The sequence below is a fragment of the Podarcis melisellensis genome (genome assembly GCF_964234715.1).
Source record: "Podarcis melisellensis genome assembly, chromosome: 13".
NCBI classification, from domain to species: domain Eukaryota; kingdom Metazoa; phylum Chordata; class Lepidosauria; order Squamata; family Lacertidae; genus Podarcis; species Podarcis melisellensis.
The window spans coordinates 30,746,556-30,765,817 of record NC_138545.1 but is presented as its reverse complement, the minus strand read 5'-3'; the positions used below and the strand labels follow the sequence as shown (position 1 = coordinate 30,765,817).

The 19,262-nt window shown below is 45.8% G+C and overlaps 2 protein-coding genes across 2 annotated transcripts in view; one reads left to right on the top strand and one right to left on the bottom strand.

The window, feature by feature from the left end:
* Positions 1–90: 90 nt before the first annotated feature.
* On the bottom strand, positions 91–3,123 carry EIF1 (eukaryotic translation initiation factor 1). Its single transcript, XM_081884826.1, has 4 exons — positions 2,786–3,123; positions 1,360–1,523; positions 1,073–1,174; positions 91–801 (listed from the first exon to the last, which is right to left on the bottom strand). Exons 1-4 carry the CDS (start codon positions 2,814–2,816, stop codon positions 757–759), a joined length of 342 nt encoding a protein of 113 aa, XP_081740952.1. The 5' UTR covers positions 2,817–3,123; the 3' UTR covers positions 91–756.
* Positions 3,124–15,936: 12,813 nt separating this feature from the next.
* The window catches only part of LOC309354870 (keratin, type I cytoskeletal 17-like), a 10,250-nt gene continuing 6,924 nt past the window's right edge, over positions 15,937–19,262 (top strand). The window contains 1 exon segment of the mRNA XM_081885134.1: positions 15,937–16,675. Coding sequence (XP_081741260.1) covers positions 16,436–16,675 — 240 coding nt within the window. The 5' untranslated portion in view covers positions 15,937–16,435.

Sequence of the window (19,262 nt, the reverse complement as noted above, 5' to 3'; positions counted from 1 at the left end):
GATCAAATGTAGTTTGTGAACTGCTACTTCAGCTGACAAAAAACCTATAGGTGTATCCTTTAGCAGGGTATTGAAATGACAAGGAAACGGTTTCTGAAAATCATTTTTATTTAAATAAGTGTTTAAATACATTTCACAGAACATCAGGACTTGAACCAAGAAAGCTGTTGCTTCACAGGGTCATTAGTTGTTAAAAGCAGCACTCCACAATGACAAACCTATTTTAAAACTGCTCCCTTAACTTTAAGCCACAGATTGAGTCTGCTATTGATCGGTCTGGGAACGGGGACTTTGGTTTCCACATCCCCCAATACCTTTGAAGGAAGATTCCTTCAGATGTACAAAGGCAATTCAGACCCCAGCTCTGCACTCTGCCACTTAGTGTCACAGTTCGTTCCAGACAAGCACCTCTAGTTATTAGCCTCAATTTCTATGACATAGTGGCCTGAAAGTTTTTTAGAAAGTCCCCAACACAGCCAAAACATTCATGGCCTCTTATCAGAAGTGTCTTGGGTAGAATAAGCTTCTGGCTTTACACCATAACTGGGCCTGGTTTAAATGAGGAACAGCAAGATGACACAACGTGGGCTCTTGTCAGTTTATTACATTGCTGAGTTACACTAGTCCAGACTAAGGGGAACCTGATGCGATTACATTATGCAAGCTGGCTTGTTTTTAAACTAGTGATGCGGGGCACAAGGAATTTTTCATCTCAGGGAAGTCTGCCCCCTTGAGACTTTGGCGAGCCACAGGCACTTAAAACCCATGGACTTTCAGCTGGTCGTCTTTAGCCAGTCCAATCTGCAGAAAGAAAGAGAGAAGTGATTGTGGCTTCAAATACCAACTCATGAATGCAGTCTGTACAATAGGGTGTCTTTCAAAACTCAACAGCTCGATAGCCACCACACACACCAACACAAGCTAAATCCAGTTACTTTACAGGCTGTGCGATTGTCTTAATTCAGTTGCTGCGATCCATCATGAACCTATTCAACCCTATGCCAATCTTAAAATCCAAGAACAGAAGCAATAAGCCAAACAGGAGCTTTAAGGACTCCCTTGAAATGCTCACCTCAACGAGGAACTGACATATGTTCTTCCGCTGGTCCCCTTGAAGCTGAATCACCTCTCCATACTCTGGGTGCTCAATCACAGTACCATTGCAGGCAAATTTCTACAGACATAAAAACCACGTATTAAATATAAATCTCAGAGCATTTTATTTGGGGGGGGGGAGGAGCTTTGCCACAATATACACTGAGATGTCCAAGAAACAGATAGCCTATCAACCCAAGCACAAGCCTCTTTTGACACACCTCCAAGTTCTCTCTGGGAAAGATCGGAGCTTCTCCTACTCACCTTCTTGAAGGCTTTCACCAGTTTCTTTTTATCATAATCATCGGCGATGCCCTGGACTGTGGTGAGTGTTTTTCTGCCGTTTCTCTGCTGGATCCTTATATGGATGTAGTCCTCAGTCCCAGCAGGAAGTAAGTCATCACCCTTACTTGCATCAGCAAAGGGGTCTGGAAAGAGAAAGAAAGTGTTAAAAGCTACACAAAGGACATGGCACCCTTGCTAAAAACGCAAAGGTGCTTATTTTTGTTGCTGGGTAAGCTTAAAATGCCTCCTTCTCAACATCATCCACAACATATTCTTGTTCGAAAGCCCAAGAGCTATGAACTATGCACCAAACAAAGTGCCATCGATGAACTGCTCAGCTACAAGGAAAGGAGTTGGCATGAGAGCTCCACCACTGATGCGGGCCTCTTGACACCCGGTTACACAGTACTTTGCTCTCTTCCTTTTGCAGGCCCTGAAAACAGGCCCTTTCCTCTCGGGCCACGTGACACCCGTCGAGCCGCCTCTCCCTGTCCCGAAGCCCCTCCCTCGTCTCCGGCTGACGCAACCGCCAAGAATTAGCAACTGCGTCAGTGAAGGGGGGGGGAAGGTAGAGAGAGAAGAGAAGAAAAGATGGCAGAGGCTGCTCAGCAAACGCCACATCCCGGGGCCTCAACGAGACGCACAGAAAGAAACAAGCATACTGATTCCCCCCCCAAAAAATCTGCCTTTGCCGCAGCCCCCGTGGCCGATCAATCCTCTTAACAGAAAAACACCCCTCCCCACTAGAAAAAAAACCCATTACTTGCGCTAAGCCGCCCCCAATTCCTACCAAACGCACTTCCATCCCCCCCATCGCTTCCAATACCCCAAAAGCCCCCGCAACTCAGGTTAAGGATATGCGACCCCCGCCCCGCTTTCCACCCTATCGAAAAGTATTTCGCTCCCCCCCCGCCATTATTCTGGCTTCATGCCAACCTCGATCTAAGTTCTTTATCCTCCATTACACATCTCTCCGCCCCACAAAAAAACCCCCACCAACACCGCGGTCAAGCGGCTCCTCCCCATTTACCCCCCTCTCCCCCATTGTCCCCCCCCACGCGGAAACAGGCTCCGCCCCCTCTACCGCAGCCATGGCTCCGCCCCCAGACTCTTGGCCCCCCCCCCGTCCCTTTTCGAAAAATGCCCCCCTCCCTCACCCGCAGTTTCCAGTCGGTCTCTTCTCTCTCGCCCTAGTTCCGGCCCCGCTCGGGCCTCGCCCTTTGTCCCGACATTAGAGGCCTGTTCGCCTCCTCAGAGGCCTTCCCTCGCTTAAGGACCAACCGACGACACCCCCCCCCCAACGGTCTCCCCTCAGGCTCGTTTTTGACCCCCCCCTTCTGCCCGCCCCACAGAAACCTGAGGCTTCCTGCCTATTTGCCCCCCCCCCTCCGGCCAGTGTCCTCACCGAAGGAGTGGAGGTTCTGGATAGCGGACATACGACGCGCTTCGCTTCGCTTTTTCCCGGGTCGGAGGCAACTGCAGCGACGGCGAAAGGCGGACGCGACGAAGTAAACGGCTCTTCAACCTCTGCGAGGGGGCACCAAAAAAAGGAAAAGGCAGCAGGAAGGGCGGGGCCACACGGCCGGCCGTTTATATAGTGGGTAGGCTTTTGTGACGTCAGCGCGCACCGGGAGGCGAGGGAAGGGATTGGCTAGAAAGGGGAACGGGGTGTGTTGTGAGAAGGGGGGGGACTAACGCGCACAACCCCGCTGGAGGGGGATGGGAGGAATCAAGGCTGCGGCTGTGCAGCCGTCACGCTCAGGCCCTGTCCTCCTCCTCCACCAGTGCCCCGCCCGTAGCCGCGTATTTGTGCAGCCCCAGCACGCTTGCGCAGTGGAGCGAGGGAGGCGACGGGAAACTGGACACGACTGGATTTCCCCCCCTTGTGACGTCGTCGCGCGCTAGGGCTCGAGGGGGATTGGACGACAAAGAACGTAGCGCGGGGAGGGGGCGCTGCGCACTTTCTAAGGGGAGAGGGAAAAGGCAGGCGGGAAGGGAAAAAGTAGTGGAGGCGGAGAGAAACGAATGTTTGGCGCATGCGCGTTGTTGCATGAGGCATTTTTTTTCCAGGGCGTGAGTTTGTGTGTGCTTTGTTTGCTTTTTATTTGCGTTTGGTTGTCATGATCATCTCCAGTGTCATCATTTTTTTAAAGAAAAAATAAAGAGCATTTTAGGGTCCTGAAATGTGAAGTCTCTGAGGGAAGCCTATTCCTTGGTAGTAGGAAGTGCACTCTGTACGTGCCCAGAGGCGCCCCCTTTTTCGTTGAAAATATCATGTTCTGCTACGCAGGAAAGCAATATTTTAAGTCATCCACGGGGTTCAGTAGCTACATCAAACCAAGCCTGTTTTCATTGGGGCTGAGGTGAATAGCGCCCCATTTCGATTGACCCGTTGCAAGATTTAGATTAGTATGTCTTAAATTATAAAACAAAACAACAGCCAACTTCTCCAAATAAATGTGACCCAGTTCATTGATTACCTTTTCCTGTCCTTACAAGGGCTGCACAACAGGCAGAAACTTGACAAGTGAAGCAGGGTCAGTGCTGTGGAGAAGGACAAAAAATGGTGGCAGCTCTGTCTGAGCTTCAGCTCTGGTTCAGTGTCTTTGGACCCTAGCATCTAACATTTTGTGGTAGTTTAATCATCATCTATGGCAGACAGAACTCCAGATGAGCAGCAGCCCTTTTTTATCCCTCTTCAGAGTTGGGCAGAGGGGCCTTCTCTTTTATATATATATGTATATAATGGTTATTAAATTTCCTGTTTTACAATTTAGAATACTCATTTAAACATCCTTAAAATATCAGTGACTTCCCTTCTTCACTTTCCATAGTTCATTTTACATATCATAAATCCCTGCATATTTTACATAAAATAAACCATTCAGTATTTCATTATTACATCCATCAAAACATATTTACACTGTTGAATTTATCTTAATGCTGCCAACCTTTTCAAGTGTACACAATTCCCCCCCATATATTCAATAAACATTTTCCAATCTTTAAATGGATGTTCTTTTTGTTCTCTTATTCTACAGTATATGTTAACTCCATGAGTTGCACATATTCTGTCAGCTTAAGTCGTCATTCTTATTTAGTTGGGTCCTCTCTCATTTTCCATTTTGGGGCTAACAAAACACGGACCGCAGTAGTGGCATACAGAAATAACATTTTTTGACACCTGGGAATTTCCGCCTGAATTATCCCCAACAAAAAGGACTCTTTTTTGGGGGGTGGGGAGAAGTACTTTAAAACATTTTTTTCAGTTCATTATGGATTATTATGGATTGAATGACAATGAATCCATAATGGCAGAGGGGCCTTCTCAGTGCAATTCAGAAATAGAAACATCTAATCCCATTCCTTCGTCCTTTTAATCCAGTCAGTTATCTTGGTGATTTGTGCTGTCTGTGCGTATTAAGCCAATAAAAGTTTTATCCTTAGGTCAAACATTTTGAAAGCCAGATGTACCTCAGCTGAGGCGATACTTGGGATTTTGTTGTCTCAGTTTCTCAGGAGAGACAAGCAAAACAAAGACAAAAAAAACCCTTTTATGTGTAGGCTCCTCTATAAAATAATAGACCTCCTTAGTCAGCAATTAATTAGCTGGGAAAATGATGCAACATGAATACTGCAGAAATGCTTGGACTTGGCAGTGAATTTTGTGAGTTTCTGAGCAGTAACTTCAGAACAGATTCCAGACCGTCTGGAATTCATGTGAGGCCCCAAACGTATGGTTTCCTGTTTTTCGCCGCTGCTGCAGCATGCATGCATGTGTGGGAGCTTTGATGACTGGACATCTCCCCCTACTTGGGGGAAAAAAATGCCACAGAGCTGGCTCTCTGCCTCTGCATGAGCTGTTGCCATCACGTGATACCAGGGCCTCTCACACTGCACATATTTCAGATTTCCAAAATACTGCAGATGTCCAGTTTGTCCAAACTACTACTGAAATGAACCAGTTAATGGGGCAGCATTCACCCCATATTCTTTCCTCTGTGAATTCCTCCTCTTCAGTTGCAACTCCCTCGCCTCCATCGTCCTTGACTTGGGACACGGCACTCCATGTTCTGGTAACTTCCAGACTGGATTATTGTAGGGTGCTCAGACCTGGGGCTGCCCTTGAAGATGACCCAGAAACTTCAGCTTGTCCAAAATGCAACAGCCAGATTATTGGCTTTAGAACTCGTAATAATCCTTGTTCCAAAACAGCTGCATTGGCTGCTTGTTAGTTGCAGGCCGCATTCAAGATGTTCACGATAGTGTGCGGCTTTTGACGAATGCTGAAGACACACCTCTTTGGCACCTGAGATAGGTGTTTTCAGAACTCACCCTATTATTGTGAATGTAACACGTTTTAACATTTTTCTTGTGATAACCATCTGGCACCTGTTGGTTAAGGTGGGTAATAATAATAATAATAATAATAATAATAATAATAATAATAATGCTCCTGGAGCTTCATGCATACACTTCAACATTTCTCTGATGAAAATAGGGATGTCCTGTTCAATACTAATACTAATACTAATATTAATGCTAATACTAATATTTATTCCCAGCCCTTCTGATTGGGTTGCCCCAGCCACTCAGGGGCAGCTTCCAACATATTTAAAAACATAATAAAACATTAAATATTTAAAAACTTGCCGATACAGGGCTGCCTTCAGATGTCTTCTTAGTATAGTTACTTATCTTCTTGGCTCAGGGGTCGCATAACTCCATGCCCTCCAACATTACTCCAGTGAAAACATGGACATCCTGCCCTACCCTCCAACATTTTTCCAATGAAAATAAGAAAATTGGGACATTCTGGAACCAAACCAGAAACTGGGATGGCTTCTATTTTCCGGGACAGTCCCTGGAAAATAGGGACACTTGGAGGGTCTGTTCATGTTTCCTGCTGCTTAACTGGGATGTTCACTCTTCTTTTTCACCTGCTACTAGGCTGGAAGCTACTTGAACCTTATAACGGCATAACCTGCTTTCTATCGCCACTTGCCAGATCTTCCTTGAATTGGTTTTGACCCTGGGGCTCCTAGGTGCTTTGACCCCTATAGTAAAGCAATGCAGAGAAACATCTGGATGTTATTTTCCTATGACTATGACTCCCCAGCTGGAACCAGAACATACCTGCCCAAACCTGATTTGTATTTTCTGTGCGGTGCAGAGCACATAAACAGGCTCTCAAACATAGACTCCGTTGGATGACCTTGCACCAGATTGTCTATAAGCCTTTCCACAGAGGAATGTGGCCCAGTCAGTCAATGCAGGTGAAAGCTTAAGAATGGATTAACTCTTTCTGTTTGTCATGGTTTAAATGCCTGGTGCCTGTTTTCACCCCCAGTGTCTGATCTGATTATTTTATGCAAAAGGGGAAGTGATGCTTCGCATTGGATCAACTCGTGTGTTGCAAGCATATACACGCTTGTAGGTTCAACCTTCCCAAATGTTTGCTATTCTCCACGCATTATGATTGCACCTTACATGTGATTAATTTGTGCGACTTCAACCTCGCGTACTTGAAAGCTGGCTGGTTGAAATCCCACAAGTTAATTGCCCACAAGGCAGAGATCTTAAAAGCTCCCTTTGCTCCGAGTTTCCCCAGCTTGGAAATAGCTTTTAAACTTTCAGAGTTGCTTACCAGGCTCTGGGAGGCTCTCGCGAGATTTTGTGGGGACTCAAACAGAGCCTCCTAGAGACTGGTAAGCAAGGCAAGGTTAGCCGTGTGGGGGCAGTTCCAAGGGGGTGGTACAGGTATACACATTTTTTCATGCATGCACCACCCTCTTAACACAACCCCAGGGCAAAACATGTTCCCTTTCTCGTGCATACATTGCATGAGGTTGAAATTTCCCATGTGCAGGGCAGGCAGGAAGAAATGTGTCTGACGATAAAATTTGGGTTCACCCTTTGAATGGCAGCTTTAGGAAAAGTGGTACTAGACTACTTGTCAAGGGTAAAGGTAAAGGGTAAAGGGACCCCTGACCATTAGGTCCAGTCATGACCGACTCTGGGGTTGCGGCGCTCATCTCGCTTTATTGGCCGAGGGAGCCGGCATACACCTTCCGGGTCATGTGGCCAGCATGACTAAGCCACTTCTGGCAAACCAGAGCAGCACACGGAAATACCGTTTACCTTTCCGCTGGAGCGGTACCTATTTATCTACTTGCACTTTGACATGCTTTTGAACTGCTAGATTGGCAGGAGCAGGGACCGAGCAATGGGAGCTCACCCCGTCGTGGGGATTCGAACCGCCGACATTCTGATCGGCAAGTCCTAGGCTTTGTGGTTTAACCCACAGCGTCACCGGCGTCCCTGCTTGTCAAGGGTACAGCCATGCAAATAAGCTCCCAGAGAGGGTGCAAAGCAGAGGTGTGTAGATGAGGAGGGGTGTTGCCTGCGGGGAGTTGAAAGAGCCAGATAGAGAGGTCTGGAGGGGAGCATTTGGTTCCCCATCCCTGAATCATTATATGTTGTATTCTGGAAATGAGGTTTTCGATCTATTCCCTGATGAGCCTGGCTTCAAATGAAACCTAATGCAGGGAGGAAAAGAAGGGTGAGTGTGATATACAGCAATCTGTTTCAAATCCTTTGAATTTGCCCCCCTCCTCCAATATAGCTTATTGGGCCCCCAAGTTCACCCCAATAAGCTGTTCCATACGTCCTTGTGAGATCTTGCTCATGCAGCCCATGGCTGTGTAAAAGGATCTGTGGCACAATAACCCTACGCTGAGGCAACGAGAAGAAGAAGCGGAGCTGTGCATCCCCGATGGCTCTCCTGTCTTGGCCAATGAGACTGGGAGAGAGGCGCATCCCGTGTCAGGAGTGATCCTATTTTTCCCTGGGATGTTGCGTCATGGCCTGCCAGGGCCCGCCCCACAGTTTGCAAACTACAAAGGAGACTGGAGAGGGAATATCCTGGAACGACCTTAAAAGGCAGCTCGCCCTGTTGTGTCTTGTCCACCTTTCCAGAACTGCCTCCAGGCAAAACATTCCTTCCGACCAGATTTTCTTCTCTGAAATTCCTCCATTCGCAATCACCGCAATTTGTAGGGGTGGTGGCAGAATATCTTGCAGAAATAAGCTAGAGATGATTGTTGTCAGGTCCGAAGGATGAATTCAGGGTTGCAACACTTGGCTAAGCCGGTCCTGGAAGTCAACATACATTATTTCATCCCATGGCCTTAGCCTTGAGAAGTTGGGCGGGTTTGTGGTTGGCAATGCTTGCTCCATTGCACTTGGTGGCAGAAAGCTCACTGATTTCAATCTGTGCCCGACTATGCCCTTTGTTTCTCTGGAGCTGAGGGAAAGCTTGGCCCACTTCACACCAAGTTGGTGTGGCCATCCAGTAAGAGTAGAGAACCTTTACCTGCCTACGGGGGGCATTCACTCATGGGAAATGCCAATATTGGATGGGGCCAGCGGCAACAGCGAAGCAGCAACAGGTGTGAATCTGATCTTTGTACAGGAGTTCACATTCAGTCAGATTACGGTGCTTCTTTTTTCCCCTGGGCCACTCAGAATAAAAATTGGTTTGTGGCACAACAATTTTTTTGTTGATAAGAAATACAATAAACGGAAAGAAACAATTCCTAGCAGTGCTTGATTTACAACATAGAACACAACTGCCTTATAATAGGACCATGAGACAGCCAGAAAGTATAAAACAATGCAGCTACACAAGAACACGAATCATTCCCAAAATATACACGCCTCTTACATACCCACCTTAAGTATGTATACAGACTCGTTGGGAGGTGTGAGCTTGCTTTTGGTGGGTAATCTCACTTACACAGGGTCTAATTTGAGACAAACAAACTCCTCATCAACGCAAAGAAGGCTTTCTCTTTTCCGATCTTCCATATTTGTCAGAGTTGAACCTACCTCACATGGTTGCTGTGAGGATAAAATGGGGAGGTAAAGGAACTGTGTATGCTGCCATGAGTTCCTTGGAGAAAATGGTGAGATATAAATGCAATTATTCTTGTTATTGAAGCGCTCAGCCCCAATCTCTGAGCGATGCAAGATTCCAGGCGCTTACCCAGGGTTTGTGTTTCCTTTTGGAAATGAGGCACAGTGGAGACTGGGGGGTCTTTATGATATATGGTTTATTTACACATATATACAACCTGAGCCTGCAATGGAGGGGTTCACAGCATCAACACCACCAAAGGGTCTTCTTTCTCCCATCGTTGCAGCCTTGGATTCAAACAGAAATCAACATGGCTCTCAAACGTTGCTCTGACTCTCTCTCCAGCTTGCTGCTTTACTTCTAGGTCCCTCTCAACTCTCACCTTTGCCTTTTTCTCACTACCACACACCCATCTGCCATCTCATACAGAACCACTTTGTTTCCCTTAATGGCCCATCACCCAGGCAATTACCTCAACACCGAAGCTAGCCTGGCTTATATTTTAACACTTGCTGGATCCAGGGGTTAGAAGGATCTCTGCATACAGTCTACTCTCCCCCCACCCCAAATTCATAACATTATTACAGCTTTCATCCGGAATGTGGATGTAGACATGCATCAAAATGTGCCTCCAATGAAGGCTTTGCAGCCACACTTTGATGCACGGTGGGTTATGCATCTGACTTAACACTGGTTCTCAATTCAGCAATACTCAGAAGCCTCTTTACTTGGGGGAAGAGTCTGGTTTAGTAGGACTGGCTGGCTGATAGCTGCTGCAGCCTCTCTCAGCTGGAGATGAAAGAGCTCTGCTTGAATAGAGGTGCTGTGGTGGGTGTTCTATGGCAGGGATGTGGGTGGCGCAGTGGTCTAAAACACTGAGCCTTTTGGGCTTGCTGATTGGAAGGTTGGCAGTTCAAATCCCCATGATGGAGTGAGCTTCTGTTGCTCTGTCCCAGCCCCTGCCAACCTAGCAGTTCAAAAGCACACCAGTGCTAGTAAAGAAATAAATACCACTGCAGTGGGAAGGTAAATGGTGTTTCTGTGTGCTCTGGTTTCCATCATGGTGTCCTGTTGTGCCAGAAGCGGTTTAGTCATGCTGGCCACATGACCCGGAAAACTATCTGTGGACAAACACCAGCTCTCTCGGCCTGTAAATGAGATGAGCGCCGCAACCCCATAGTCACCTTTGACTGGACTTAACCATCTAGGGTCCTTTACCTATTTTTTACTCTATGGCAGGGAAAGGCAGACTTCAGGTTTGCGGAATCTATACCCTGAGATCCACCAGAACCAGGTGCAAAAGTGGCATGCTTATCATTAAATTCTAAACCCTGGAATGGTTTTTGAGCACCAGAACAACAGAGCTCACAGCCCTTCTGCACGGAAATCCAGTCCAAGCTACCCTTCATTCTGCTATAATCTAGTGAATTAGTTGTCAGTATTAAATAACCGAGAGTCCAAAATATTTGCTGATCTACTTCAAAGAGAGGAGATATGATAGCCATCTTCAAATATCTGAAGAGCTGTCACAAGGAGGATGGAGCAAGCTTGTTTTCTCCTGCTCCGGAGGGTAGGACTTGGACCAATGGATTCAAGTTACAACAAAGGAGATTCTGACTTGAACACCATGAAGAACTTTAAAATAATTTTACATTTTTTGAAACTTTCCAACATAAGGTAAAGGTAAAGGGACCCCTGACCATTAGGTCCAGTTGTGACCGACTCTGTGGTTGCGGCGCTCATCTCGCTTTATTGGCCGAGGGAGCTGGCGTACAGCTTCTGGGTCATGCGGCCAGCATGACTAAGCCGCTTCTGGCGAACCAGAGCAGTGCATGGAAATGCCGTTTACCTTCCCGCCAGAGCAGTACCTATTTATCTACATGCACTTTGACGTGCTTTCGAACTGCTAGGTTGTCAGGAGCTGGGACCGAGCAACGGGAGCTCACCTCGTCACGGGGCTTTGAACCGCCGACCTTCTGATCGGCAAGTCCTAGGCTCTGTGGTTTAACCCACAGCGCCACCCGTGTCCCTATAACTTTCCAACATACAATACAGTAAAAACCAAACTGATCCAAATAAGAATTTTCTGAGTAAGAGCTTTTTGACAGTGGAACAGACTGCCTTTGGAAGTTGTGGACGCTCCTTCATTGAAGGTATCTAAACAGAGGTTGGATGGCCATCTGTCACAGATGCTTTAGTTGAGATTCCTACATTGAGGGGGGCGGTTTGAACTAGATGACCCTCAGGGTCCCTTCCAACTCTTCAATTCTATGAGATCACCCAGATTTCTCCCAGTAAATCCTGATTACCTCCCTGATGCATGTGTGTGTAATGGGACACCCTGATGACACACCCTGCTTCCTCCTTTAGAACTTCAAAAGAACATTTACCTTCATAGTGGAAAGTATCCTGAAGTGGTGGGAGTGGTGGTGGTAGCTGGATGCCCTACTTTGCTTGCCTCCAGCTCGGTCTCCACCACCACCACGCTACTTGGAGATGCTCAACAGAATGTGAGCAAATCATTCTGCTCAGCTTTTTGCTTCCTGAAGCAGTCATTCATCATCTTCCAAATCCTCCAGTTCCATGTGCACAGCCTGGTAATTTCCTCCATTTTTTTACCCCCCCCCCCCCCCCCGTTAATGCAAGAGTAGCAGAATCACAGCTAAGAAGCTCAAATCATATATCTTACTGGCACCTTTCTTTGGGAATTAAATCAATGTCCAGACATTAACATTCAAAAAATTTACTTGTGGAAACCTATTTGTTGTTGTTGTTTAGTTGTATCTGACTCTTCGTGACCCCATGGACCAGAGCACACCAGACACTCCTTTCTTCCACTGCCTCCCACAGCTTGGCAAACACATGTTCGTAGCTTCGAGAACACTGTCCAACCATCTCGTCCTCTGTCGTCCCCTTCTCCTTGTGCCCTCAATCTTTCCCAACATCAGGGTCTTTTCCAGGGGGTCTTCTCTTCTCATGAGGTGGCCAAAGTATTGGGGCCTCAGCTTCAGGATCTGTCCTTCCAGTGAGCACTCAGGACTGATTTCCTTCAGAATGGAGAGGTTTGATCTTCTTGCAGTCCATGGGACTCTCAAGAGTCTCCTCCAGCACCATAATTCAAAAGCATCAACTCTTCGGCCTTCTTTATGGTCCAGCTCTCACTTCCATACATCACTACTGGGAAAACCATAGCTTTAACTTTGTTGGCAAGGTGATGTCTCTGCTTTTTAAGATGCTGTCTAGGTTTGTCATTGCTTTTCTCCCAAGAAGCAGGCGTCTTTTAATTTCGTGGCTGCTGTCACCATCTGCAGTGATCATGGAGCCCAAGAAAGTAAAATCTCTCACTGCCTCCATTTCTTTCCCTTCTATTTGCCAGGAGGTGATGGGACCAGTGGCCATGATCTTCGTTTTTTTGATGTTGAGCTTCAGACCATATTTTGCGCTCTCCTCTTTCACCCTCAATAAAAGGTTCTTTAATTCCTCCTCACTTTCTGCCATCAAGTGGCGGAAACCTATAGATGAATTCAAACATAATATTTACAGTTGTATGCTTTTCCAAGCATGGGCCTTCAGTCTCTTCTTCTAAAGTCCAAGCAACTTATTTCCCTCCCTTTCCAGAGCTCAGCACACAGCCTTCTGTATCTCAATTAGGCCATGCCTTGCAGCTCCTATGAGAGATTTCCACTTTTACCTTCTCCTGCAGCTTTGCTCTCTTTCTTTCAAGTAGAGAAGAGGCACTGCAAAACTTTATTCAATTTAGCAGTGCTCCTAATCGCATGAGAACTACTAGAGAACGCTCTAGAATTCAGTTACCAACCAACCAAATGTAAAGACATAGTAATGCATACAATTGCAATTTCAGTGAATTAAATTACTAAATACCCCTGACCTGTACAGCTTGAGGGTCCCATCTTCACCTCCCCTTCATCAGCAGAGACCTACTCCTGCCTTTTCCGCAGCAAAACCCATTCAATAGGGACAGTGTCGTAGTACCATCAAAAGAACCATCAGCGTATATGGCGCTTTGCAAAGGAACATCTAAGGAACAAACAGCTTTCTGCCCCAAAGCACTTACAGTCTCAATTTCTATGGTGGAGGAAATAACAAATGCCAGGGAAGAAAAAGAAAGCACTCCTATGTATTCTTGAACTGCCCCATTGAAAGCTATTGCTTTGCTTTAGGGCTACTTTGATGTGTGTAGGTTGTGGCGGTTTATTTTGACTAGTGTCTTTAGCGTGTCACACTTACAAAGATGTAGGGTATGTTCACATTACCACTAATTCTGCCTCCAGCATTAGCCACGATCCATATCGATTCTGTAGTTTGTTGGCAAACACTGCTGTTTGGTGTGTCCCCCGCACCCTCCCAAAAAAACCCAGTTTCAGTACAGCTAGAAAACCAAATGCAGAGGAAACAGTGAGGCAAAATTTGAGACAGCTGTTGCACATGTGCAGATGACAACTTTGTGAATAGGAGTTTCAGTAGTCAGGGGGTTGTAGGGGCAGGGAAACCAAAATGGTGTTGTGTGTTGGGCAAAGACATTCTTCTGATGTGAACAACACAGTGCTTAAAATGCAGTTTGTGGGGGAAATGACCTTGCTGTTTTAAGCTTCTAATGTGAGCATACCCGTATTTTGGAATGTGTTGCCGAAACTGCTATGGCCAGGGATTTTTCCGTATTCTTTCTTCCATATTCAGAACGCCACTTTGTGGAAAAACCCACGGAACATTCCGGGCACTGGAAAATTCCACATACCTGTGCTGATGTTTCCAATACCCTGCCTGCCTCTATTCACCAAGCTCTACTATCTTGAAATGTCTGCATTTTTTCTTGTGATCTGTCCTCACTTTCAGCATTCTTCCACTGAGCTCTTAACTTGGGTGTGGGCCAAGAATGGCTTTCAGGAAAAATATATATCGTGCATTTGAATTTTGAAGAGAGCAAAATCCTGGAACGTTCACAGTTTGGAGTGGGGGTGGGGAATCAACGTATTGCAAGAGCTTTCTATCTACTTTTAATGGTTTTAATAAAGCAAGATACATGCTGCCTCAGTCATGAAATCTCTCTCCTTCCTTACACCCAGCCACCCTCCCTGACTGGGGAACATTGTGATCTGGACTTCATGAGTGCGGCGGGGGGTGGGGTGGGGTGGGCTGGTGAGAGGAAAGGCTTTGCTGTGTGCCAATCTTATGGTTCTGAATCCAAACTCTAATATGCTCCATGATCTTGTATGAAAAGGGGATTGGGGCTCCAAGCACCCCCCCCCGGCAATGTTTTATTGCAGATGTATTCTGCAACATGTTTTCCCCTCCCAAATGCAGCCATACTTTGGTTTTTGAATGCATGCCTTGTGACTCAAACGTCTTGGCTCCCGAATGTCGCAAACCTGGAAGTGAGTGTTCCGGTTTGCAAACTTTTTTCCGGAAGCCGAACGTCCGAATTCGCTTCTAATTGAGTGCAGGAAGCTCCTGCAGCCTGTCGGAAGCCGTGCCTTGGTTTTACAATGTTTTTGGAAGTCGAACGGACTTCTGGAACAGATTTGTTCAAGAACCAAGGTATGACTGTACTTTGTATTGTTTTTTTCAGCTACATATAAAATGAAGTGCATAAATTTTAAGTACTGGAGTGACAGGGCCAAAGAAAAACAAGAAATGGTAAATAAAATAAAAATGCAAAAAGCATTAACATTGATGGAATATGCAAATTCTAACACTTATGACATGATGATGTGGGGGGGAAAAGAAATATCAAAACAAGCAGGTTGATTCAGGTGGCATTAGATTACGTAACCCTCTCCAAAGTGATAGCTGAGCAATGGTGGGGGAATAATCGTTGAATGTTTGTTTGCATAACCTAGAAACAGGAACCAAACCGCATCAAAACGATCTGTCTTCAAAGTGCCACAGCCTTACTATATTATTATTATTATTATTTATTAAATTTCTATACAGCCCTTCCTCTGAGGATCACAGGAAGGTTTACAATATAAAAACACAAAAATACATAACATACTAATGAACAAATACCATACCCACCCTCCAATTGCAAGAGTATGGGGTGTTCAGCTCCTTAGTCTGCACTGTGCTATATGCTTATAATAGTGCTATAATAAATGATGCTATAATAAAGGAGTTAGTCTCCTTTAGTAGCAGTTGTGCGAATCTGTCATGGTTTCTCCATCCTACCATGTCATTGCTGTCCAAAGAAGGGTACAGCCTGTCCAGGAAACCTTGCCCAGAACATTTGTGGCATGAGAAGTTCCAGGATTTCAGCTGGAAGTTGCAAGATATGCATAGCTGTCAACTTACCGATTTGAAAATAAGGGACCAGCAGCCTCGAAAATAAGGGATCAGCAGCCAAAATAACGGATCAACAATTACTTTGATAAAATACATATTTTGTTGCATGCAAATGGCTTTAGATACCTATTAGGTCCTATAAATTACCATATAGCATATATTCAACACAAAAAAACAGCAACAATTTGTTGTTGACAAAGCACAGCTGGACACAGAAAGGGCCCCATTACCTTCAGTAACTTATTTAAGGGACATAATCAATAAAGGACAGCAGCGGGACATGGCCCTGGGATAAGGGACTGTCCCGCCAAATAAGGGACGTTTGACAGCTATTAAGATATGCACTACCTGAAAGTTCTCTTTCAAACCAAAGACACCTGACGGTCGGGGACTCTTGCATGACAAGCTGCTTCCTCCAGCCTGTTCTTGCAGGACTGAACCTGCCAAGGGTTCATTTCACATGGACTCCAGAGATTTTTGCACCCACTGTTCATATCTGGTTCTGGGATTGTAAGGGGCTGTGAGCAGGGAGACGGGAAAGGGACATTGCATCTTGGTTATCTTGGCATCCATCTGGCATTGACAAATTGGCCCGGGTCCAAATCTGATCAATGGGTGTTGCAATGGCATTGCAAATCTGCCTCGGGGAGCTAGGACTACAGGGACATTTCCCTTTCCAAAACAAATGCCTTTCTTGTGAAGGACAGCGAGATGATCCAATGTGGGAACGGCTAAGAGTTAGCCCTGCCCCTCAGCTTGCCTATATAAAGGGAGCTCTCTAGGACTGACCCTGCTGACTCTCCCACTCTGCATTGCTTCCTGCGGACAGAAAGAACCATGACTACTTACTCCAGCCGCAGCCAGTCCTTCTCTGGAGGGATCCAGGGTTCCCGAGGGGGGAGCCTGCGTAGCCTAGGCAGGTCTCCGACAGCATCGAGCATCTATGGGGGCACCCCAGCAAAGAACGGCCTGGCCTGGCGCTACGCGCAGAGCGGTGCGGAGGCGAACATCTTTGACATGAACGAAAAGGGCACCATGCAGAATCTGAACGACCGCCTGGCTGCCTATCTGGAAAGGGTGAGTAGCTGGAGTTTCCTAGCAGGGAAAATGGGTGCTGAGAACTGGCCTCAAGATACACGGGTGGTTCAAATGCCCCTCTGTCTACCTCAGGCTTCGCTTTTGGAAGGCAGAGGAAACAGGGGCAGGGCTTGATTTCTAAAGGGGACCCTGTTGCTCAGTCTGTGTTGGCAGCTGTGCCACAGAGCCGGCCCTGCCGTTGGCAGAGTGAGACATGTGCCTCGGGCAGCTGACTTTAGATGCACGAAAGGACAGGGAATTGCTACTTATTTTATTTAGATCATTACAGCTTCACACCCAGGGAGAAGAGCTCTTGTGGTGCTAAAACAACTTGGCCACTTTGCACCTTGACTTAAGCATCATTTGCTGTTCTGCCTCAGGCAATAAAACAGCTTGGCTTGGGCTGGATCTGCTTCGCCATCTTCCCTGGAAGAAAACCCCAAATTCACACACTCAGCATTCAGCAACCGTTTCAGAAATATCAAACGTTTGCAAATGCAGTCAGTTCAACACTGTGAGATTCTTCAATAAATAACGGGGGGGGGGGGGGGCATTATTTTGCCAAATGGAATTGCTTTATAACAAGTTTAGGCTCCCTACCATTCTCTAAATCCAACATAATGCATAACTGGGAAACTTGGGAAAATAGGACTTATTCAGTTAGAAAGGCCAAGGACTGAACTGTTAGTGCAAAATGTTATTCCTTTATTGAGATCAGTACATTGCTGGAAGTACTTTTGGGGTTGTATCTATCTATCAATTTTTAAATTTGTATATTGTCATATATCTCTAGGTCTCAGAGCAGTTACAACATAAACTGCTTGATTTCTGTGTTAGCTTGTACTTGATTTGGGGGTAGGATTTCCTGGACCCAGTGCATTCCACGTGGACCAGACTACTGGCAAGAGCTGCTGCTAAATGTGCATATATTAGCTTAGATTAGCCTACCTTACAAGGCTGTTGTTATTTGTACAATGGTACCTCGGGTTAAGAACTTAATTTGTTCTGGAGGTCCGTTCTTAACCTGAAACTGTTCTTAACCTGAGGTACCACTTTAGCTAATGGGGCCTCCCGCTGCCGCGCGATTTCTGTTCTCATCCTGAGGTAAAGTTCTTAACCCGAGGTACTATTTCTGGGTTAGCGGAGTCTGTAACCTGAAGCATCTGTAACCCGAGGTACCACTGTACTTAATTGATTTCTTACCCACCCTTCACTGTAATGTCTCAGGACAGGTTGCAGCAATATGAAATAATAATTATTAAAAGCAATTTAACAACAAATCACAGGAGTAGGCAGGATCCTATTGTAAAGATAAAAGTGGAAGGAGGGGAAGAATAATATACACAATGTTGAGTTCCTGTGTAGAAAAGCAAAATGCAAATATGTAAATCATTTGCAGCAGCCCCCTTGCTTTAATTGCGATGTTTCGTAGTCCTGACATGTACAGGAATATATACATAAGGCTTCCAACCCAGATAAATCGCAACATGCAAAATAAAAATAAAAATAAAAAATACTCTGAATATGTGCAGTTTCAAACTTTGGCGTTTGAATTATCGACTCTCAGCCTAGCCTACCTCACAAGGCTGTTGTGAAGCCTTCAGCTCCCGGGAGTGAAATCAATATCCAAATATAGAACAGGAAGCAAGATGTACATGTGTTTTAACAACTCTCCGCGAATCACATACACAAACCATTTAGTCATCCTTGACCAACAAAAAAGGATCCTTGTGCTAAAGTACATCCCGCAGAGATTTTAATTTTCTGCAGCTGTAAGGTGTTTGATTATTTATTTTCTCTTTTCCCTTTTTGCTTATGGTTACTGCATATGAATTAATAACAGCCCAGTCATGACAAGTGGGCCATTAGTGGCTGGGTGAAGGGCATTGCATTAGTGACATTTTTCCTAAGTAGGGAAGAAACACCTGGCTTTTATTTCAAGAGAATTACTTTTGAGTAAAACAAACCAAAGCCAGCAAATTCTGTTTATTCTGTAGAGGCAATACATTTTGGGAGTGAACGAAATAATATGGAAATGGGGTAAAAGTGCTTAAGCACAGACACCCCCAGTGTCTTCCTCTGTCCAGCATTTGCCTAGCTGCAGTAGCCTCTGCTAGTTTTTCTGCTGCTCTGGGAGGGTCCCCCCTGAGTCCCAGGTGGGGATGGTCTGTATCTCTTGCTCTAATAGCTTAGCAACCACTGTTAAGTGTCCTTAATGACGCTGAAGCCTTAGAGCTGCCTCCGCATTTTGTGCTCTAACTTTCTTCAGAGATCTCCAACTGACTTATTTTTTTAAAAAAATGAAAGTTAAGAATATGGGTCTCCTGTTGGCCCAGGGCCTGGTCCCCGTGAACCTTCTATAACACCCACCACTGCTGTTGTCCCTGGGTCAGATGTTGTGAATAACCCTCCACGACATTCACAATTCATTCCTGCTACTATTCTCCATGACCGTCACTTACGGATCTTTTTAAAAAGGCAAGGAACTATACCTTATCATCATTCCCTCTAATATCAAACTTAGGTGGGTCCTGTGCTGATCAGCTTGGAAGCAAAACGAGACCATTAAAAAAGTAAGGCGGTTGTC